This window comes from Amphibalanus amphitrite, unplaced genomic scaffold, assembly GCF_019059575.1.
Source record: "Amphibalanus amphitrite isolate SeventyFive unplaced genomic scaffold, NRLGWU_Aamphi_draft 000614F_arrow, whole genome shotgun sequence".
Lineage (NCBI taxonomy): Eukaryota > Metazoa > Arthropoda > Thecostraca > Balanomorpha > Balanidae > Amphibalanus > Amphibalanus amphitrite.
The window spans coordinates 110,244-133,181 of NW_024882108.1; the positions used below are offsets into that span (position 1 = coordinate 110,244).

A 22,938-nucleotide genomic window follows, 5' to 3' on the forward strand; every position below is an offset into this window, starting at 1 on the left:
CCCCGGGACCCGCTAAGCCGTTTTTCTCCTAATGGGGAGCCAAGTCCGCTCAAATCACAGTGAAGTTGAATAATTGAGAGTGGCATGGGGCTAATAGTGCAACTGTGATTTTTACGCAATGTGCCGATTGGAAATAAACATTTTATGTCTATGGATTCGTGTTCCATACAAGCGACTCATGAGGGGAGATGGATCCACACATGAGAGCCTCGCAGTAGAGAGCGTCCGGCTGACGCCACATACGTCCGTCCTCAACCAGTTACCGCACGCCAACAGCACCGTGCAAGCCGGCGGCGTACCGCAAACACGGCGAGTGTGCATCGGCCTGCACACTCCATCGTTGCCGCTGAGCAGTGAATGGCCACGGCTTGTGCCGCAGCCATCCCTCGCTGTGGACTCGCCGGTTTCTAAACTCTGCGGCTCCCCCCTCCCCTCCGCCCGTTCAGCCCCGGACGGTGCCGGGGTCTGTTTGTCTACGAACTGCGCTGCGGCCGGCCCGGCCAAGGTCGAGCCGGCCGCGGTACATGGACCGCCGTCACACGGCTACGACCGAGCCGGCCGGCCGAGCGGTGCGCGGCGCCGACCGGTGGCCGGTGGGCAGTGAGCCAGCTACCACCCTGGGTCATGACGAAAACAACAACCAGAGCCGGGGCCTTCCTTTTATTTTCCTCAATGTATCGCTCACTGGCGTAGCCCGACAAGGTACGAGGAGCACGGCCCGAGTCCGCGGCGCTCCAACATTGGCAGGGGAGAGCAGCCCGTGGCGCTACCGTCTGGCCGCGCTCAGTGCACCGTGCATGGCTCAGAACGAGGTCAGTGTGCGGCTGGCAGCTGGGTCGCTGCCGTGGGCCGTCGGACATGCGGCGCCCGGCAACAATCAACCGCTCCTCACATGTCAGCACGGTAACCGGCGGTCCGGTCCACTTAACGCGCGTCGCACCGCGGCACAACTATCCGCCGCGCACGTTCTGCGTAACGGCATACACAAGTAACAACCAAACGGCAGCACAACATCGTAGGCGATAAAATAATAACACACCGGAGACGAATTATGTTACAACAAACACTGGCAATTAGCGACGTGCGGCTGCCGACACTGGCGGCAGGCGAGGCGGCATTAAACTGAGAGGCGCGGCCCGTCACAGCCTGGGGAGGGGTGGCCGGCCGAGCGGTCACAGCAGGTCACACCAGGTCACAGCTCCGACCTGGCGGCACAGCAGTCAGCACAGCGGTCAGGTCAGTGGGCGACCAGCGCTCAGCAGGGCACAGACGGCGCAAAAACCGCCACGCCACCAGTCTGGAATGCAAGGGCATGAATCATCAGCACTTTCCGCTACACTTATAAAAGTGGCATTATTCCATCGCGCGGTCGGCACCGTCCCCCCTCCCCTCTCCGCAGACCGGTCCGCTCCCCCTCCCCACCCGCTCCCCCAACCCAGGCGGTAGGTCCCACCGCCGCCCCGCGGGTCACGCTAGACACCAGCCAACAATAATCCCTTTGTTGATAAGATCATGATGCTTTATGCTTAATGCATTGCACAATAATCTCTTTGCACAAGATCTATTCCAGTATATTTTTAACCCTATCATACAAATGATATAAAATACGCTATTTGTGACATGAAGTAAACGAAAAAAAATATTCACGAACATAACTGGCTCCAGAATAGAGGAAGAAGTCCACTTTTTGAGCTTATCACTTTTTCTATTCTAGAAAACACAAAAGATAGGTGAACTTTATGTTTATGTTCCGGGCGACTCGGGTGCCTGGCGCCGCCCATGGCCATGGCCCATGGCGCCTGCCGGCTGGGAACGGCTGCGGGGCGCTCCCAGGTTCCCAGTCGGCAATGGCATGGCCCTGGGGCGGGGGCGGGGGACCATTTGAGGCAAATGTCCCTCCCCCCTCAGCGGCACCCCAAAATCGGCATATTTTTGCGGTTTTAAAGGAAACAGTTCACTTTCCTGAAATTAGTATTTTGCTATGGATTTACGATTTTTTATGCTCAAAATGATCAGAAAATAAAATAAAACCTTTTTGTAAAAACAATTATTTTCTATATTTTAATATAGGACGAACTATATTCTATGTAAAATAATGTTTGACGCGGAAGCTTATTACGCGTTGACCAATCATATTGCGTAGTTCAAACCTACGCATGCTGCATTAGCTGTAAGCAGCATGCTGATTGGCTGACGATGACGTGGTTGCATTCCTGTGCAAGGCACACATTCCTCTGCAAGGCACTCTTTTCGGAACGAGAAATGGAATATCTTCGTCTAGGGTGATCGTTGAGCCGTAAAAGCTCCTGATTTGTGCTAGTCTCAGCTCAAGCTACGAAACTGCTATTCCAGTTCAAAATCCCATGTTAAAAGTGAACTATTTCCTTTAACCCGCGCACCGACTTTAATCTGCGCCAACTTCGTACCGACGGGGGGGGGGAGCGGATGACCGCTCCCCCCTGAGGTCTCGAGAACGAAGCAAGATAGCGACAAGCGGTAAACGGCATCGGATACACACGGACAAGGTCTACAATTTTTACAAAGGTCATTTTCAGGTCAGGTCAAAGATGACGTCACAGGGGTCAAAAAAGTCAAAATGGCGGCGCTAGGTATGGAGAGTTTTTCTCGAATAACTTTCGCGGATTAGTCAAGATAGGAACAAACTAAGGGCATCATCGTGATCCTCTCGTCAATCCGCATCGAATGATATATATGTTGACCTCGAAAGGTCAAGGTCAAAGGTTGACCTCAGGTCACGTGACCTAGAGGTCATCATGTATATCATTCGATGCGTCTTGACGAGCTGAACACAATGAGACCATCCACGCGTCTGTATCTTGTTCCTGTACGGAGTTATTGGCAAAAAACCGCTGGTGACCTTTGATGACGTCACATGACCTTACAGCTGCCCAACAGCAAAACAGACCTCAAGGTAGTGAAGGTTGATCGTATATGAAGTCATGTATGGTATATGGGGCCATTCCGACCCGTTTTGGTGGTAAAAAAAACAGGGATTTGATTTTTCCCCCATTGACTTATAATGGGGAGGTCGAGAAATTAACCTGACCTTAGGTCACCGACATCAAAATTCCGAGATAAACGAATAGTAGCTACTAATGACCTTATAACATCCTGCGACTTTCAAAGGCCTCCGACATCTACTGTAGCTCTGGCACGGTGACAAAGTTACAAAAAAGTGACTTGAGGTTGGGTCATTCAATGTGACCTGGTGACCTGACCTTAAAAGTTAGGAGGTTCAAACTTGCACACCATGTGTAAAATTGATGAGAGAGTCGTACCAAATTTCGCGGCGCTTTCCCGCTATCCGCGAAAAACCTCAGGGGGGGGGGGCGGATATCCGCCCCCCGTCGGTGCGCGTGTTAAGAGAATAAATGGGAAATACCACTGGCCAGACAGTGACCCCTGGTCAGACAGTGACCCCTAGCCAGTGACCAAAGACCACGCCTACGGCGCCAGCGGTGGGCGTGGACTGTCTCGGTGGAACCATGTAACTGGATCAGATCGATCTTGGGCGGTGGTCGGGAGGGGGGGGGGGGGAAGGACGGCACTCCCCTACACTCAGCAGGGGAAGTGACGCCGCGGAGCGTGCAACATACACCATGAAACAAGTGGAGGGCCCGCTGCACGGTGCACCCCGCAGCGGCCGTTGATAACGAGGGGGGAGGGGGAGGGCAAGTCAGCGGAAAGGAACGAGCATGGCGTGCAAGCGTCGGCGAACTGGAGAGGCCAGCGACGCTGCTAGTGCTACCCAACCCCAGCTTAGTGGGCACATACTGCACCAAGCCTAAGCTCGCGCTTTTTTTGGTTTCTGCGGGATTTCCGTTCTGTTACTGCCAGCCTGGCGTACTGTGGAATGGAATCCCCCCCAATGACCGACGATCGTAAATATATTCCTGGTTACATGCAACAATTTCGAAACTAGTATTTGTTGATAGTTTTGCAAACACAAAACACACGTTATACAACAGAAATAATATTTTCACAAATTGATCACCTAGCCATCACTATTCACTATGCTTTAAACAAAAAGTAAAACAATCCACGCGGAGGGCCGGAGGCCGTTCGTAACAAAAGAAAAAACACGCAAGAACCGAAAAACCCAAAAACTGGAATCCCGCAGAAACCGAAAAAAAAAACGCTGCTAGTGTAGGCTGAGCTTAACGGACTCATTTTGCCCCGTATTGTCTCCCTGATGTGCTCTGTTCCGCAGATGGCCGTCAATGGCCATGCATGTACGGCCCTCCAGCAAAAGAGTGGTTGGTTAGCCTATGTGCTCTTGGTGTAATAACTTTGAATGACAGAGGCACTCCTGTAAAATGACTCGATAGAAATGAGAACAGGGTTCGTGCACACACTTCGGCAATGGTTTTCAACAGCCATTAGACGTATTCATCAATGCAGATCGCTTATTGTGATGTTGGCAACCAACCACTAAATACCTGGAGGACCGTACATACATCAGTGCATCACAAGACTCTGCTCTTTTGTCCCGTACTACGTACAGTCTGTCTTAAAAGTACCGCGCAAAGTAGCGGTGGATCCATCAAGCCTGACCGAGGAAGGGCGTGCTAAATTTGAGTCACCGAAGCCATTCATATCCTCGTCCATTCCCCAGGTCAATTGGTTCGGTGACTTTCAATTTATAGCAGGCCCTTCCTCGGTCAGGCTTGATGGATCCACCGCCACTTCGCGCGGTACTTTTAACCCGCGCACCGACGGGGGTCTGTGCCAACTTAGAACCGACGGGGGGGAGGCGGATGACCACCTCCCCCTGAGATCTCGAGAACGAAGCAAGATAGCGACAAGCGGTAAACGGCATGGGATACGCACGGACAAGGTCTACAATTTTTACAAAGGTCATTTTCAGGTCAGGTCAAAGATGACATCACAGGGATCGAAAAAGTCAAAATGGCGGCGCTAGATATGGAGACAGTTTTTCTCGAATAGCTTTCGAACTAGTCAAGATAGGAACAAACTAAGGGCATCATCGTGATCCTCTCGTCAATCCGCATCGAATGATGTATATGTTGACCTCGAAAGGTCAAGGTCAAAGGTTGACCTCAGGTCACGTGACCTCGAGGTCATCATGCATATCATTCGATGTGCCTTGACAAGCTGAACACAATGAGACCATCCGCGCGGCTGTATCTTGTTCCTATACGGAGTTATTGGCAAAAACCTTTGGTGACCTTTGATGACGTCACATGACCTTACAGCTGCCCAACAGCAAAACAGACCTCAAGTTAGTGAAGGTTGATCGTATATGAAGTCATGTATGGTTTATGGGGCCATTCCGACCCGGTTTAGTGGTAAAAACAGGGAGTTGATTTTCCCCCATTGACTTTTGGTGAATTTGGGGAGGTCGAGAAATTGACCTGACCTTACGTCATTAATATCAAAATTCCGAGATATACAATTTGTAGCAACTAATGACCTTATAACATCCTGCGACTTTCAAAGGCCTCCGCCATCTACTGTAGCTCTGGCACGGTGACAAAGTTGCAAAAGGTGAGTTGGGTAATGGGTCATTCAAAGTGACCTGGTGACCTGACCTTAAAAGTTAGGACTTAGGAGGTTCAAACTTGCACACCATGTGTAAAATTGATGAGAGAATATACATGCCAAATTTCGCGGCGCGTAATCTACGAAAAACCTCAGGGGGGGGCGGACATCCGCCCCCCCCCCGTCGGTGCGCGGGTTATGACAGACTGTACAGTGTACACTATTGATAGCCGGCGGGTGGCGTATCCCGGGATATAGTGTCAGTACACCGACCCCCTGCCCTGCCCACGGTCACCTGCCCGGCCACTGTTTCTTGCGGTCGGTGAGCGGCACGTAGACGACGCCCAGCAGCCGGGAGCGGGTGACGGTGCCGTCGGCAGCCTTATCCACCTGCTCCATGTACTGGGTGTCGCCCTGGGCGCCCACCGGTATCAGCAGCCGGCCGCCGGGCTTCAGCTGCGCCACCAGCTGCCGGCAGTCGGCGCCGAGCACGGTCAGACGGCGGCGGCCGGCGACCGGCCCAGCACGGTCCAACAGAGCCCGACCGTACACAAAGGAACCACCAAACGAGAATACCGCACAACAGGTGGCACGCTACCCGGCATGACAAATGGCAACGACGAAAACCTATTCCATAGTAAATTACGCTTATTTGGATCAGCACAAAGTGAGACAAACTTCACCTCAAATAGAGCAAAATGTTTACGTGAGGCGCCAAAACCGCTCGCCAGTTGGGCAGCCGCTGCTACTGAGCGAACGAGTCTGTAATGTACACACGGACCATACAGCACGGTCTGCCTGCACTGACCTGCTCGGGCAGCACGGGCGCCGCGGCGCCCACGTGGATGGCGTCGTAGGGCGCGCGCTGCGGGTAGCCGAGCCGGCCGTCGCCGGCCACCAGCTGCACGCGGCCCGAGCTGATCAGCTGCGGCTGGTCCTTGTCGATGTTGCGGCGCGCCTGCTGGACCAGCTCCTCGATGTGCTCCACACCGACTGCCACTCCGTTCTCGCCCACCTGGCGGCACAGGCGGCCCGCTCTGACACCGGCAGTGCGACAGCCGGGGCCGAGCCAAGGCGCGCCACCATCCAAATGGACAGGAAACAACGAACAACTAAAATAAATAACAAAAACCGCTCTGATCCCTTCCAGCACCTACCCCGATTCTCTTCCAAGGTATCAGTCCATTTCGGAGTCACATATATGAGTAAAAAACATTATTATCGTTAAAAAGCCGTACGACTCTGACCACACGTACCATCAGGGCCATACATGCGGTCAGGTAGCCACTTCCTGAGCCGATATCGAGTACAGAGGCACCCGGCTGTAGTCGAGACGACAGATTCTCCAGGGCATACGCATGCTGCAAAACATCCGCCAGAATCAGACAGCTGCGAGGGGACACACAGCAGAACGACGGCACCCCTGCAGAGACATCCCTCACATGAGACTGAGAAACTCAGTACCAACGACAGCGGCTACTCGCACAAACACAGCTGTCCTAACGACGGCTCGCACTGACACAGCTGTTCTAACGACGGCTCGCACTGACACAGCTGTGTGAGGCCGACCCTGACTCGCCCCGCCGCGGCTCGTCGGTCCGCGTCGCTCACCATGTGTGGCGCAGATATGGTGACGCCATAGCCGATCGACTGGGGACGGTCGCTGTACGGGTTGTGCGCGCAGTAGTTGCCGCGGTCCACCTGGCGCATGATGCGCTCCACACGGTCCGTTTCAATGACGCCGTTCCCTGCGCACATGGCCAAGTGTCACTGAACACGTGGCCATGTCACTAACTTAACCCGACACAACCATCACTATCCAGTCAAGCTTTGGTAGTGACAGCTGTATCTATGTGTTCATTTCGGTTTTATAACATTTCCTTTCCAACCGTATTCCACGACCACATGGTACACTTTTTTGTTTAGTATTTACTATTTGTTGTTTACTATTTACTCTCGTTTACGATTTGTGACGCTCATTCATATCAATTAGAGCGTGTGATCAACTATCCACCGGGACGCGATGCCGCCGCGGCCAGGCGCCCTGCCCTGTCCCGGGGAGGCGGCGGTGCGCTGCCGCCGCGGCCACCAGGGTAGCCCCCCTGTCCCGCGACCCAGGGAAGGGTCGCGCTCGCTGTGGCGGTGCCCACCTCGCAGCAGACGGACCATGTCCGCGTTGTCGGTGCCGTGCGAGCGCCAGGCCATGTGGAGTCGCTGACAGGACGAGGCGGACGTCAGGAGGGTGAGGGCCACCTGCACCCGCCGCCACACCATCCGACCAACTGGGGGCCGGGCGGGACACATGACAGCTCAGCATCAGCACACTGACTGACAGCGCCAGAGCCGGTCATCGCCGCTGTGTACCTACTACACCTGAACAGTCCAGTAGTGAGGGTAGTCATTAAACCGTGCCGTGCTGGTGGTCTCAGTTATCCGTGTCGTGCTGGAGGGGAGGGGCATTTTCACGCCCCCCCCCCCCCGTTTAACTCGGCTCCTGGGCCACGACGCGACACGAGGTAAGCGGTATTCGATAAAGAGTGTCACAAATAAAGACGGAAATACTTCGGTCATTTTAAGGTCGGGTCAAAGGTCAGGTCACCAGAGTCATCAAAGGTCAAATTTTGTTATTTCAATAGTTTTCGAAACACCCGACAGCGACGCATAACTCGGGAACCAATAGAGCTATATCGCCCCGGAAAGGGCATTCGATAGCTCTTTCAAAGGGCTTTCTGAGCGTTGTCCGTAGATTTAACCTAAGCTGAACGGTTTAGCCTCCACAATCCACATGGCAAAAAGTGTAAAAATAGCAGTTTTTTTACAAAAAAAGTTTTTTTTTTGCGGAAATAACTTTTGACTCAAGAGAACCACGATATTACTTTTGCCAGCATCGTATTCCTCTCGTTGAGACGTGTCGAATAAACTATAAGTTGACCTTGAATTTGAAAGGTCATTTTGAAAACTTGACCTCAAGATCATGACCTGACCGGAAAGGGTCATGTTGCATATCAGTCGATCCGTATCGTCAAGATAAACACTTCGGGCGTGTTATCACCGCTCTAGCACGTCTTTATTAAAAGTAATAGTAACAAAAAACCGCTAGTGACCTTTCATAGCCAGAGATGACCTCAGGGACAGGGTCACACAGAGGGGTCACGGGTGCAATTTTCCGATTCAGTGTGTCATGTTTACATAAAAAACGATGTTTGAGAGTTTTTAGAACTACATTCGTCCAAAAGAGGCGCATTTCATTTTTTCCCGTTAACTTATAACGGAGAGGTCGCAAAATCGACCTGACCTTAGGTCACAAATACGTGAAAACGCCCTCCAACAGGTCACAACAGAGCGTGAAAACAGAGCATGAGAGCGTTGTCCCAGGGAATGGGGGCACGGTTGGCCAGACCTCACATTTCCCCCCATGTCCTCACATTTCCCCCTTCGATGCAGAAATGTGAGGACATAAGGGCCATACTATTCTTTGGCCTCACGTTTTCAGATCGACAAAAGTCCTAAAAAAGTCATGTGTTTAATTTTCTCGTTTAATTCATAAAATGTGTTGCCTCTGCCATCAAATGAAGTAAATTTCACTTGTGGATGGGCTCAGTTTCGCATTGTCATATTAGCGGTCGCCGTCCGGCGATCGCATTCTGTCTCGAGTGCAGGGTGTCCCGAAATTGATGCGCGGTTGGTGCCGCATGTTATGTTGTTCCTTCCGAGTGCTGAACAAACGCAATTTTTCCGGCTCTGGCACCACTGACACCTTGCTGGTCACACGATCACGTGAACCAAGCGGCTAACCCGACCTCGGCCGGCAGTGGGCGCGAGAGGCCACTCTTGTCCAGACAGGCAACCTGGAGAAACTGCACATACCAAAAGTGAAAAGGCACAAACTACCGATCCGCTGCCGCGCGGTGGGGGATGATCAAGGACAGGTCCAGGATGCCAGATAACTGGGCGTCAACTCTGCAGCGATTAAACGCTGGATGGCCCGCAGACGATCAGCAGAGACTCTCAAGAACGGCACAGTTCGAGGGCGGAAGACTGCCTTGAGCCGAGTGGCGAAGATCGTGATTACAAAGTCGACGTTTAACCCGCGCCCTGGTGGGGTCTGTTTATAACGCGACCTGGTGGGGGGGGGGGCTATTTTTGTCCCCCCCCCCCTCGTATCTCCGAAACTACTGGACGGATCCACAAAATTCAAACGGCGTTCGAAAGCCCAGTCAAATTTGTCGAAGGAAATCCAATTTCATTGACCTCGGGTTCACCGATGACGTCACAGGTCAGGTCAAAGATAAAATGTTTTGCCGGTCACGGGTCTTCTAGGGGATGCGCTATAACATCGAATAAAACGTATTTTATCGAAAATCAGCGATAGGACGTCAGTTGCCTAGTGCATATGTTGCTAATAGAGATCACTGATAACACCAGGTCAGGTCACAGGTCAGATCACCAAGGGTCAGCACATGAACCCAATTTTACTAGGGCTGTGTGATGCATGTTTTATGGCCAATGTTTCATTTCAAACTCAATGGTGTTGATTATAAGACTATCAGGAACGTTTTAGGTCACTTTCTGGTGGAGTCAGGTCAATGTCAGGTCAAAAAGGTCAAATTTCAAAGTTGATATTTTTGCATAAAATGGGTATGGATTCGATGCAGCTCGTCAGGGCGAGTCTAATGGTGGTCTTGGTTTTGCGCTACGTGGTCTAGAATTGCTAAAAATTGAGTTTGAAAATTTGACGTAATCAATTTTGAACAGTTTTTCGCTATAGCTTGGCCAAAAAGAGAGGCATCGAGCTAAAATTTGGTATGTGAATAGATGTCGGTAAGGGCTATCACATATATTCAGTTTCTTTTTTCGAAAGACGATTTTTTTATTTTTGGCAATTATATTTCTTTGTTAAATATTTTTTGGGGGCCAAAATTCAAAAAATAAAATTTCGAGATAGTAATTTTGCAGCCCTGGTAATTCTACACCTTTTATGTCTGAGACAATTTTCTGTATCTTCAACGCTATAGGCCTGACAGCTCTTCCCGCGAAACCTTTTTTTTGTTGAAAATGGCAGAACATGACGCCAGTCTGACGTCATTTGCGGCCAACCTATCACAACCTTTGCGAAAAATTGGTCATAATGTGTAAAATTGATGCCCAGGAAGGTACTGAAAGTTTGGTGACGATCGGCGCAGCGGTTCTGAAGATATATCGAAAAGTCTGAAGGGGGCAAAAAATAGCCCCCCCCCCCACCACCACCACCAGGGCGCGTGTTAAAGAGCACCATTCAACATAAGCGCTGACAAGAAAACTGATTGAGATGCATGGCCATTGGCCAATCATCCAAATCGACCCTCCACCAGTATTTGAAGACTACCTCTTAGGCTGAAGTTGCTCAGCCTCAGCCCTCAGGATGCAGACCTGGCTTACCGTGGTCCAGAAGTGCAGGCAGCTGGATTTCGCCAAGACCCACAAAAACTGGACCATTCAGGATTGGGGATGCGTCCTTTTCAGTGACGACTGACGAGGTGCCCTCTGTGCTCGCTAAGTCCCTAACTGCCAGAACGATCGAAATGTGGGCCAACAGCAGATCTGAAGTGTCCGCTGTCGAGACGGTGAAATATCTGCTGAAGAATCTCATTTGGAGCATGATGAGCTACAGAGGCGCTCTGAGCTTCACGAGGTGCCGCGGGGGGGGGGGGACAGATCGTGACTGCTGATTACTATGTCAGCGAGATGCTGAAGAACACTGTACTGTTGCCACAAAAATGCTGAGGAATAGGGTAAATGGTTCAAAAACCAGAGTCAAACCTTTGTCGGACACGTCCAAGGCCATATTCCCAGCAAGAAATGGCTCCAACTTATCACGCCAGGAAGACCCAAGACTGGTGCCAAGCGAGGATCCCAGGCCTCTGGGATAAGGGGACATGGTTTGGCAACAGTCTGGACCTGTGCCCGATCCAAATTATCTGGTCGATGGTCAGAAAAGAGCTCAGCAAGCTTCCACCGGCTAGCTCAGAGAAGAGACTATTTCAGAAGTTATAAACGGCATGGCGTAGTTTTAAAGGAGAAACTCTTGACAACCTGAAACGTGACACGCTTTCCATGACCTGTGACTGTGTGATGCCCTGACAGCTGACCCTGATCTGAAAATCAAAGTACAAGTCTGATATCCTGAGGGTATCTAAAACATCTGTTCATGAGTGTGTAAACCAAAAATGAGCCTGATCTGACTTGTAAGCCGGCGGCCAGATCTTAAATGGGACTTTGCCGGGAACCTTTCTGATCTCATATAGAGTTCACACATGCCTATACCTAAGGTTTTGGTTGTAGCACATGCCAGCATCAAAAAGGAAAACAATTACGCAAGCATTGACTCGCACTAAGGACAAAGCATATGTGTCAGTGTGGACTCAAGACTGGTTAGCTTACTTAAGGCCTGGCTACACTATGCGTTTTCTATGTGCATTTATTTCGTGTTTGTGTGATTTGCGTAATATCGTTCTAGAAGAAAACTATATTTAATAAAACTTTTACATAAGTTATGTATAAAGGTAATGCAATTCTTATGTTAGCTAAAATTGAATAACAAAAAAAATTACAAAAACGTGATATCGTTTTCTACTAGCACGATATCACACAAAACACGCAAACACGCAAAATACGCAGACAGAAAACTCATAGTGTAGCCAGGCCTTTAACACTCGCCGGCCGAGGGGGGGGGGGGCGGGTGCCGCCCCCCCCCCCCATAGGGTTTTTTCGCGATAGCTCCGAACACGCTGGCGATAGAGAGCTGAAACTTGGCATACCTGACCTTTGATCCAAGCCGCATCTTTTGACACCAACCGCATTTTTGGGTCAGGTCAGGTCACTGACCTATGACGTCATAAGTGAACCTCTGCACGGTCTTCAGATGTCGCAACTTCGCAACGCCCTCACTGCCAGAGGAGATGTCACAGGGAAATGAAACTTGCAGGATCTAGTATCCATTATGAGTCCCACAACTTGTATATCTCGGATTTTTCCTAAAGGTCATATGAGGTCAGGTCATTTTCGTGACCTCACCATTATAAGTCAATGGGGAAAAATTCAAACTGCTATTCTGGCGCCGGGAACGATCTCCAACTATCTCAAGCACACAGAATCGTGATTTGATGCACTCCTTGCAAGGTTAGATGCGTCACTTTTGCAATGTTGACCTTGCGTGACGTCATTTATGACGTCATCAAGGTCATATTAGTTTTTCGTCAATAACTCTTGAGCAAATTGAGCTAGCGAGTCGGGAAAGCCACCAATGGACTCAGGAAGACCTGCCGAATCGAATGATATGCGACATGACCCCTTTCGACCAACTTCGTGACCTGGGGGTGCTGACCTGACCTTGACCTGAGGTCAACACCCCAAATTGACCTGACCCGGACAAAAAGTATATCATTCGACGCGCCTGAGCGAGATGAACACGATGCTGCCAAAATCGGCGCTCTGCGGCCGTTTTTTTGCGAAGTTATTCACCAAAAACTGAACCGTACCTTGGGGCACTTGACCTGACCTCAGAGGTCACCGGTTGACCTACAGTGTCCCAAAATTATGTGTTGGCTTGGGTGTCAGAGGGGAATATTCGTCACTACAAAGAGGGCTGAGAGTGGAAATTTGCCAGTCAGAAAGGCACTAAAAAGGGTTGAAAACAGAGATCAACAATTTATTTGTGAATGTTGGAGGATGCGGGAGCTGCCTTATAAGATGATTGAATCAAATATGAAGGGGTGCAAAAGGTACACGCAGATGCTCTTAATTGGTCTAACAGGGAGTGAAAAATCTCTCTGAGAAATTGGACGTGAGAGTGGAAAATTATTTTGATTTGGATGTCGCTTCCCACCCAAAATGGCAGATTTTTGGACACTGTTGACCTAGGACCTTAAAATCGGGTACCAATCTCTGCGTCTCGTAACGGCGCACACGCTCGTTTTTTCCGCGACGCGCTAGCTCCACCAGGGGCGAAACGGCGAGGGGGGGGTCGTACCCGCCCCCCCCCCTCGGCCGGCGCGTATGTAGAAAACCAATAGGTCCGGCGAGGGTTAAAGTGACCATCCCACCTTAACATTAGTTTTAAGTTGAGATAACCAAATTGGGGTCCCTGGCACTTCCCAGTTTGGGCACTCAAGACATTGAGAAACATTGAGCTTTGATTCTGAGATACTTAATTTCAAACTTGCAGTTTCAGATTCGAAGGGGCTAATGCATTTGAACGCCATCTTAGAATTTGTGACGTCAGCGAAGATCCAACAATTTCTAAAAGTTATGCTAAAAAAAACATCAGTAAATCATGGTGATATATACTGCTTTGAGCTTAACATCTGCTGAACTCTAAAGATGCCAAATTATTTCTTCCAAATTGAAATGACCTAAGAACAGCGCAAGCAGAGGTCTAAAAAAGTAAGCAAAAGTAAGTCTAATCTTGAAAACCGGTGAATATTTTTCAGTGAAAGTTGGAAGCTACTCATTAAGTTAATTTTAATCTGTCTAAACCACGGGAAATGGTAACAGTAAGGAAATGTTATTTATATACTGTCGGTGAGACAACTAATGATGCAGATGCGACGTATGTGGCGTGAGGGGACGGCATCTTTATTTGAAGTATTATCTTTCCTAGACCAAGAGAGATGTGAAAAAATGATAAATCCCGCGAATATTCATTAATATAAAGCACTTACATGAAAAATTCAAACCTCGGTTGGCCTGCGACAGTCAAAATAAAAAGCAGCAATTCCACTCTCACCCCTCTCACCGCCGTGATCTCTGTTCAAGAAATTGTACTATAGATGGCCTTGAATTGTACCAGGCCCATGTCACTCCACTTTTGATGACATCATAAGGGGGTCTCAGGACAATTAATGGCGCGGTGCGCCACAATCGCTCCCAAGCTACTGGCCAACAACTGCCATTTTTGAAAATATTATTTTGAAATAAAGTTCCAAGTAATGAAAATATTGTAATAAAGTTGTAACTTAAATCTATAGCATATCTAAAAACTTACTTAAAAAATGAATTATCCATAGTAAAAATATAAGCTCGATGCGTTTTTACGTTGCTTTCCTGCTGCTGCAGAGGGTTTTTAAATCGTCTATATCTTCAAAACCGGCCATTTCTTAGCATATTGCTGCTCTTTTTTGTCGCTGGAAAATTAGTTGGGCTTTCCATTGACATCAACGGCTGAGCGGTATGTGTAGAGTGCCATCAATAATCTTCAATCATTTTTACGTTGCAAAGGAATGGAGTACCCCTTGCGAGCATCAGGGGTGACGTCACTCAGGATCTGTCTCTGATTGGTCGGCGGGGGAGTGACTGTACCTTCTATAGATGGCCTTGAATTGTACCGTAAGCAGCTCCCACGAGCTAGCGAAAAGTGACCAATCAGCGTGCGCGGCATCTAACTGTGATTCGTCCTGCAGTCGTGACGTTCCCGGTAAGGATTAGCCCCATAATTAGCCTTATCTATGACCAAGATTCTTACAGTCTATGACGGATGACCGTGTAATTAGCCCATGATTAGCCCTAATATGCATGTCAGTCATGACAGTCCATAGCTCAGCTTCAGTCCATAGCCCAGCTTCAGCCCGGATTCAGCCCAGACACTGGCGGGCGCAGCCGCTAGCAAAAGGGGGGGCCAAAGTCACACTCGCGGGACATACCATGACTTGTATCCGTCACCGGGAGGGGGGGGGGGGGGTGATCGGCTAATTTTTTACGTCCACGAGGCGCCGCACAGTTGGCATTACTCTGCTTCATCCATCTCATTCTTGCGTGAAATCTTTGAGCTCAATTTAAGGCAAAATCACCACTTCCATTTACCGTCTCACGGTGTGCCCACCGGTCGGGCCGCTGCACCATGACGACGGATCGGTGTAGCAGTATACTGGAAGGTCAGGCACGCGGATTCATGACCTTACCACTATAAAACAATTCGGAAAAGTACAGATACCTCTTGCTAAAAAGTGCAGATACCTCTTGCTTTGAACAAGCATGTGAAACCCAGAGAGCATTTTTAGACTATGACATTTAACCATATAGGTACCTAGTTGTGTGGCGGCGGGAGAGAGTAGGTACACCGACCTCTGGAGACCCCCACAGGTTCCGAGCTTTCAGAATTGGCATCTGAGGGCCGCGCGCGACTCCTGCGGGGCTTCGCAACGGCTCTGTTGGGGCTCACTCAACCTGCCTAGTCCTACTGCTAAAAGACTGGCCCTGAGCCCTAAGGACTTCATCAGTCTCTGCCAGCCCAGGACCCACACCGGCTCATGGGGTCCCGACGTCGAAATATGAGGGAATCAGCGCGGGACCATCAGGACGTAAAGCAATCTCGATCAGGACCAACGTAAGGCGGTGCCGGAGACTGCGTGAGCCCTCTGATCTTCAGAAACCCACCCATGTAGGGGAGAGTGGGGTGGGTTGTATCAGTTTTTACTCCGAGACCCATAACCTCGTAACTATCCGTGATAAACTCATTATTTCCATACTATCCCCTTCCTTGATTCTTCTGCTTTTTTGTGCAAAGTAACTTTTTCGCTACCTCTACCAGTTTTTCTCCTACGGTCTGCCGAATAGACCAATGTTTTTGATACAACTTGCCCCATGGCTTGGGTGAGTTGTATCACATGGTGGGGTAATTTGTATCACTATTTCACGTTTCAGGGAGTGTGCTTGCTACTGGTTTTGAACATAACAGCAACATTAAATGGGGTTAATACAATGTATAGGTATGCTCAAAGGCTTCACTTTATTAGACCAAACTAAGGTAAATGCAATCCGAACGAAACATCAACAGACCAGGCGCAAAAGTGGCCCGTTAAGAGCAAAAAAGCCAACACATTGTGCCGAAATGAAACGAGCATTGACTAGCTCGTTTAAAAAAGTTTAGCTCCTACAAACGCGAGCCAGGGCTTAGCTTTCGCGATCAAAAGCAACATACCCATACATACATACATACATACATGTTACAACATACCCCACCCGGCTCTGATACAACATGTACCTAGCCGCCATCTTGGAAAAACATCCTCGTGCTAAAAAAAACAGCGGACAGCTGGATAAATCCGTTTTCACTCACGCAGCCTTAGAACCTACCCTCACCACTGCTACGGAGATCTTTCAAATTCGTGCACATCTAAATGCCCAAAACACACATTTTCTTGCAACTTATTTTTTTAGAATGACATTAAAAAAACAAAATCGGCTCTCACCTCGAGACGCGTCCACTCAGCCACAAGACAGAACGGGAAAAGATGGCGCCCGGAAAACCTCGTCGGCTGGTCGTGTCGCGAGCGCCATCCATTGGATAAGTTTGGCACAATTCGCCCTGATACAACTTGGACATGATACAACTCTCCCCGCTCTCCCCTATGTTTTCATGTAGAGGCCAGTTTAGGGCCCTCAGAGACCAGTACAGGGCCTGCAAACTACAAAGGCCAGTAGTTTGAGACCATCAGAGACCGAGTTGGGCTCTCAGAGGCTAATGTTGGTCCTTACTCATTACAGGCCAACATGGGCCCTCAGAGGTCAGCGTGGGGCCCTAAAAGACCGGCATGAGCCGTCGTTGGACCCAAGAGGCCAGCAGAGGGCCCTCAAAGGCCAAGATGGGCCCTCCTCAGAGGCCAATGCAGACCCTTAGAGGCCCGCATCGGGTCTTCAGCAGCCATTGCGGGCCCTTATTGGCACCTAAAGGTTCGTCTTGGGACACCAGAGACAGAAATAAGGCCACCAGAGACCGGTGTGAGACCCTCAGACGCCGGTTGGGACCCCTGAGGCCGGTTAGGGGCCCTCATAGGCCAGATGTGGGGCTTCAGAGGTTGATGTAGACTCTTAGCGGTCAACGTGGGCGCTTGACCGCCACTGAAGTTCCCTCAGAGGTCAGTGTAGGACGCTCAAAGACCGGTGTGGGAGCTATATTAATAGCTTGGCGTGGTTTTTTAAGCCTCGTGACGATCGAATAATTGCCAGGGCCCCATACACCTACAGGGTGTCCCATAAGTTCGTTCTCACATTATGTTTGTTCATACTCGCGGTTCGAGTTCAGCTTGAGGGCTGAAACTCCTCCTAGATTTTCTTGGAAAAGCATTATGCTTCCCAAAGCTGTTTCTGGGACACCAATCGCAACTTGGTCAGCGTCTGGACGCCTATAACCCCACAATACCGTGATCTTGGCCTTTCGCATAGGAACATAACGGGACGAAACGGAGGCCTCCTCCTTCGCCCTTATGGGGTTGTTTTCGGGTTTGGACGGGTGTTTAATCTCGAACGTGGACTAGTTAGTCCAGATGACCTGGTTGATGTCCTCAGCCCTTTAGTTTTTTAGCTTCAGGCATAACGAAACTCATGTTTGGCCATTTTAAGACGTTTTTGACTGTTTTGAGCCCTCCGGTAAGCAAAGCTTAAGTCACCTTGAGTTATGTACCCCGTAAGAACAATTTTAGACAGCTGGTAATCCATCCTGAAAAGTCTGCTTACCAACTTTCTAGCCCTTTGACCTTTTTGATGGCCACTTTGGCGCCACACAGTTTTGGCCACATGGCTCACTCCTGAGAGCTGACAAAAAAGAGGATAAACTTGCAATGATTGACTCCCGACAAATCATCGGTGTCACTTGCTGACTGTGCGTCCAGTTAGCGATGGACATTGTCTACAGACTGGTAGGCCTCAATCACCCTCAATCGTCGCGAATGGTCACGTGCTGACTAAATACCGAGACGTACCCGTATTGGAGACCTCTATGTTGCGGCGTTAGCCGTCTGTGTAGGAAACGGGCTCTCTAGCAAAAACTATTTTGTCTACAGAAATTAGTTACTGTGGAGCATATTTCTACCAGCCATGGCAACCACGTAAGCTCAGTAGCGAACCAATTTCAGTGTGCCTTTAAGCAAGAGAGCCTAAAAACGTAAAATTTAGGTGAGAACGAACTTATGGGACACCCTGTATATGGTGGCCCATTGGTTGTTTGAGGGGGGGGGGGGGGTCAAATGATATGATGGCCCCCTTTATTGACCTTTGAGGGCATGGCCCTGATGCCCCCCCCCCGGCCCCCCCCGCGAGTCGCGACCGCCACTGTGTACACATTACACACATGCCTCTGAGATTACATACTAGCTCATGCAAACTCTATGCAGGCCCCGAAGGTCCCACGCTAATCCTTAAGAAACCAAGCCGGCATACGGCATCACCACCGGGCTTCTGAGGTGCACAGCACCAACCCATGAGGTCTTACTTTAGTGTCTTGGAGCCAATCTCCTTTAGCAGGGCCCACCCGCCACTGCCGAAGAGGGTCGCATGCCAGCCATTGCTGAATGCTGGGCCTACGAGAGCCTTAAAGGGACGCTCCCACCTTAACATTAGATTTGAGTTGAGATAGCCAAAATGGGGTCCCTGGCTCACAATTACCGGTTTCGACACTCACAACATCGAGAAATGCCTTAAATCGGAAATATTGAATTTCAAAATTGCAGCATTTTGATTCAGAGGGGCTAATGCTTAGGAATACCCCTCTGAATGTGTGACGTCAGCGCCAATATCTAACGATTTTTAAATGTTTGACTAAAACGTTTTGTAGCACGCGGTGGTATATGCTATTTGCGCGCAACATCTGCCGCAAACGCCGCACTTCTAAAATAAAGTCGCTAGAAACAGCGGAGATCCCAAAAAAGTAAACAAAAGTAAAAGTCTAATATCTTGAAAACCGGTGAATATTTTTCAGTGAAATTTGGTAGATATTCGTTTTCGCTCTTTCTGAACCGAGCGACATCACTTTCATGCCAATTCATAAACTTTTTTGAAGGTGGGAGGGTCCCTTTAAAGGAAGGCTGCCACCTTCAAAAGTTTTCTCAGATCGGCCTATGATTTATTCCCTGGACAAAACAAAATTTTAGAATTCACCTGACAAAGTATCATCACGTGAATCGCGAAAAAAATTGTCGGTTATCATACAATTATCAATCGGTTAATGTCTAGCGACAATCTTTACACATCACTAGACTTCAAGGTCATAAGATTATTACATTTTATTTGAAAAAGTAAGGTGTTTTATGATTTACTAATATATGATTTCATAAGAAATTGGCCATGTTTAATTTATTTTGCATTTAAGTTCGTAAAACATTTAAAAATCATGGCTCATTTGGAATGGGTCTGGCCCATGTTAAACTCCATTTCCCACACTTTTTTGGAAAAAATGAACTACTGAATATATAAGTTTAACTTTTATTTTGACACTCCAAAATTCTTCTCTGATCTCGAAACAATCAAAGTTTTGACATATATTTACCAAAAGATAAGAAAATTCATGTTTCAAAGTTATCGATAAACAGTAGAGATGTCGGTGTTCTTGGACTAAAAAATGGCATCAAACTGAACTTTGGTCTCCGATTTCTCGCAAACGGGTTCGAATTTCGGAAAACCGACTTCAGTCTGGGACATAGGTGGCTCAGCTCTAGTGAAAACCGTTTTGTGGAAAAAAGGTGGCAGTCTACCTTTAAAGGAAAAGGGCCACCTTCGTGAAATATGAAGATATCGTTGTTTTTCATTTTGACATTATTATTTTTCATTTTCTTTTTAAAACTGGTGCCAGAAGTGCACAATTCGCGAAAAAGTATTTAAAACTATTTAACATATTGGTACTATGTTGATACTCTCTACGGCACCTACTGTATGATGGCATAGCGATGACGTCACACTAAAGCCAATCAGCGTTCAGAAGACAGACTCGTCGGATTGTGTCAGATAAGCTGATTGGTTAAAGCTGAGCTGGTTGGAGCTGATTGGTAAAAAAACAAAGCCTCGCCGCGGGTGGCTGTATTGTCGGATAAGAACGCATTCCTGGGATAAGGACGCATTCCTGGCGTATTTTCTTTTAAAATTGCCGATAACTACGAATGGAGGCCGAAATCGGCCGTAAGGAGGTAGACAGATAGGTTTTCGGACACGGGCTACAAGATGGCTATCTCAATTTCAATCCCCATGTTAAAGGTGTCCCTTTTCCTTTAAGTAAACCCACGCTGATATTCCATATAAGATCCGGCCATACTCGTGAACCGGTGCCAGCGACGCTGACCGCCAAATTGACAGAATGCGAAACTGAGCCCACTCATGAGTGAAATTTACGTCCTTTGATGGCGCAAGAAAGAAAATGAAACATACGAAAAGCTTTTCTAGGACTTTTGTTCGATCTGAAAGGTGGGGCCAAAAGATAGTATGGCCCCACCTTTCAGCACCAAAGGAGGGGCCATGGCCCCGTGGCCCCCCCCCCCTGCGACCGCCAGTGAGCCCAGATGTCAACAAAGGTCACGTGGCCCAAATTTGCACAGCACTTTAACCTTCCAGGCGGTGGGGGGGGCATTTTTTGCCCCCCTTTAGTTTTTTTCAATATATCTCGAAAACCGCTGCGCCGATCGTCACCAAAGTCCAAACTTTCAGTACCCTCCCGGCCGCAGACATGTGTATGGATCCGAGTGATGGATCTATCCCAGTAAACATGCCGACGTCGGCCCGACGTCGGGCCGAGGCTCGGCCCGACGTCGGCCCAACGTCGGTTCAACCTCGGCCCGACATCGGCTGGACGTCGGATATGCCCGCATGTTCCGACGTCCAGCCGAAGTCCAGCCGACGTCGAGCCGACGTCGGGCCGAGGTCGTTTGCCGAGGTTGACGAGATCGTTTGTCGTTGGACCGACGGGGCCGACGTCGGCATGTTTATTGGGACAACGCGCCAAAAATATCAACCGGCGGCGGGATTCGAGCCCCCCAGTCGCCGACGTCGGCATGTTTACTGGGACAACACGCCAAAAGCATCAGCCGGCGATGGGATTCGAACCCCGTGTCATTTGAACGCGAGGTTAGTGCGCCAACCACTACACCACGCAGCCAGATAGCAAATATAGTTTGTTTTGTTGGGTTATGCCCTTTCGGTCTGACAAGACCATTTCAGAGCCGGAAGGATGATCGGATGGAGACATTGGTCTTCTTGGCGAGCATCCTGGGTCCAGTTCATATAGAGTTCCTGGTCCCATTGCTGTTACGTGACACTTATTGGAAAGGGCGACCCCACAATGGATTCATATAGCAACTCTTACACGCCTGCACCAACGTTTCCCAAAGTGTCCCTTTGATTAGTGGCACTTTGGCAAAGTGACACTTGCCGACTAGCCTTTCTATATGAACTGGGCCCGGCCCTGGTGAGTTGCCGGGGCTGAGCCTGACCAAAGGATAGGCCGGGCAGCCCCCAAGCGCTCACCGCACCCGGCTACGGGCGAGCTCGGCTTACGGGCAATCCCAAATGGGATAAAGTTTCCCGTCCAGTCCGGATCAGGGGGTCGCGGCGTGGAGGAAGATTTGAGTTTTCTGAGGATATTTTGAATACAGAAGCTCTTTATGAAACATGAAACATGTATTTTATATTATTTTTGCGGTCAAAACAGTGGCCGATGTCGGTCCGACGTCGCCCCGACGTCGGCCCGACGTCAGCTGGACCTCAGCAATTGATCTCGGTCCGACGTCGGCTGGACCTCGGCTGGACGTCGGTACATGCGGGCATATCCGACATCCAGCCGACGTCGTGCCGAGGTTGGACCGACGTCGGGCCGACGTCGGCATGCCGATGCCGAGTTGCCGACGTCACCCCGACGTCTGCCGACGTCGGCATGTTTACTGGGATGATCTCAGCGGATCTCGAGGCACATTGCAGGTTCGGATCTATAATCCCACCGAATCCGGCGTGAAAAATTTATCCTGGATCTATGATCTCACAGAATCTGACGATAGGTAAACCAAGAACATGGATCTATGATCTGTGTGGATCCAACCATGCACAACATTTGAAACCAGGTTTCCAAGTGATTCTATGTCAATAGGTAAGTGTCATAAAATTATGGATTATGACGTGTTATCACATAAAATCACTAAATAAGAACGTTTGTGAGTTGCAGCGAGTGATATTTTGGGATTTCTGTGTTGACCAAAAATAAATGAGGATCTATGATCCCACTGGATCTCAAGCAAAAATACTAGACTCGGATCTATGACTCCTATGGATCTCTCGATAAATTAAAGAGCTGGATCTATGATCCCGACGGATCCGAGATCAGGATCCGTGAGATCAGATCCCAGATCCATTTTCTCGGATCCATGCACATGTCTGCTCCCGGGAGCAGCTAGCGCACATTATGACCAATTTTTTTTCCAAAGGCTATGATAGGTAGGCCGCTAATGACGTCAGAGTGACGTCATTTTTGCCATTTTCGACCCAAAAAAGGTTTTGCGGGAAGAGCTGTCAGGCCTACAGCTTTAGAGATATAGAAAAATGTTTCAGACATAAAATGTGTGGAATCAAAAGGGCTACAAAACTGCTATTTCGGTTTTTCGAATTTTTTGGATTTTGACCCCCAAAAAT

At 49.2% G+C, this 22,938-nt stretch overlaps 1 protein-coding gene across 6 annotated transcripts; it reads right to left on the reverse strand.

Moving 5' to 3' along the window:
* Nucleotides 1-645: 645 nt before the first annotated feature.
* LOC122363294 (protein-L-isoaspartate(D-aspartate) O-methyltransferase-like) lies at nucleotides 646-14,332 on the reverse strand. 6 transcript variants are annotated; one of them, XM_043332385.1, is made up of 7 exons: nucleotides 14,223-14,332; nucleotides 7,674-7,805; nucleotides 7,135-7,271; nucleotides 6,780-6,884; nucleotides 6,332-6,538; nucleotides 5,819-5,991; nucleotides 646-1,205 (listed from the first exon to the last, which is right to left on the reverse strand). In XM_043332385.1, the coding sequence occupies exons 2-7, from the start codon at nucleotides 7,795-7,797 to the stop codon at nucleotides 1,193-1,195; spliced, it is 759 nt and encodes a 252-aa protein (XP_043188320.1). In that variant the 5' UTR covers nucleotides 7,798-7,805; nucleotides 14,223-14,332; the 3' UTR covers nucleotides 646-1,192. The 6 variants fall into 6 exon arrangements, with proteins under 6 accessions (XP_043188320.1, XP_043188322.1, XP_043188321.1 ...); XM_043332387.1 differs by having other exon boundaries at nucleotides 14,297-14,317; XM_043332386.1 differs by having other exon boundaries at nucleotides 14,288-14,317.
* Nucleotides 14,333-22,938: the final 8,606 nt, after the last annotated feature.

Bases quoted from the DNA above. Each gene is read 5' to 3' on its own strand.
- LOC122363294 (XM_043332382.1), bottom strand. From the start codon at position 7,797: ATGGTGTGGCGGCGGGTGCAGGTGGCCCTCACCCTCCTGACGTCCGCC. The intron at 7,272-7,673 runs GTGGGCACCGCC...CCATGTGCGCAG, and splicing joins CATGGTCCGTCTGCTGCGAG to GGAACGGCGTCATTGAAACG. The intron at 6,885-7,134 runs GTGAGCGACGCG...GATGTTTTGCAG, and splicing joins CCATATCTGCGCCACACATG to CATGCGTATGCCCTGGAGAA.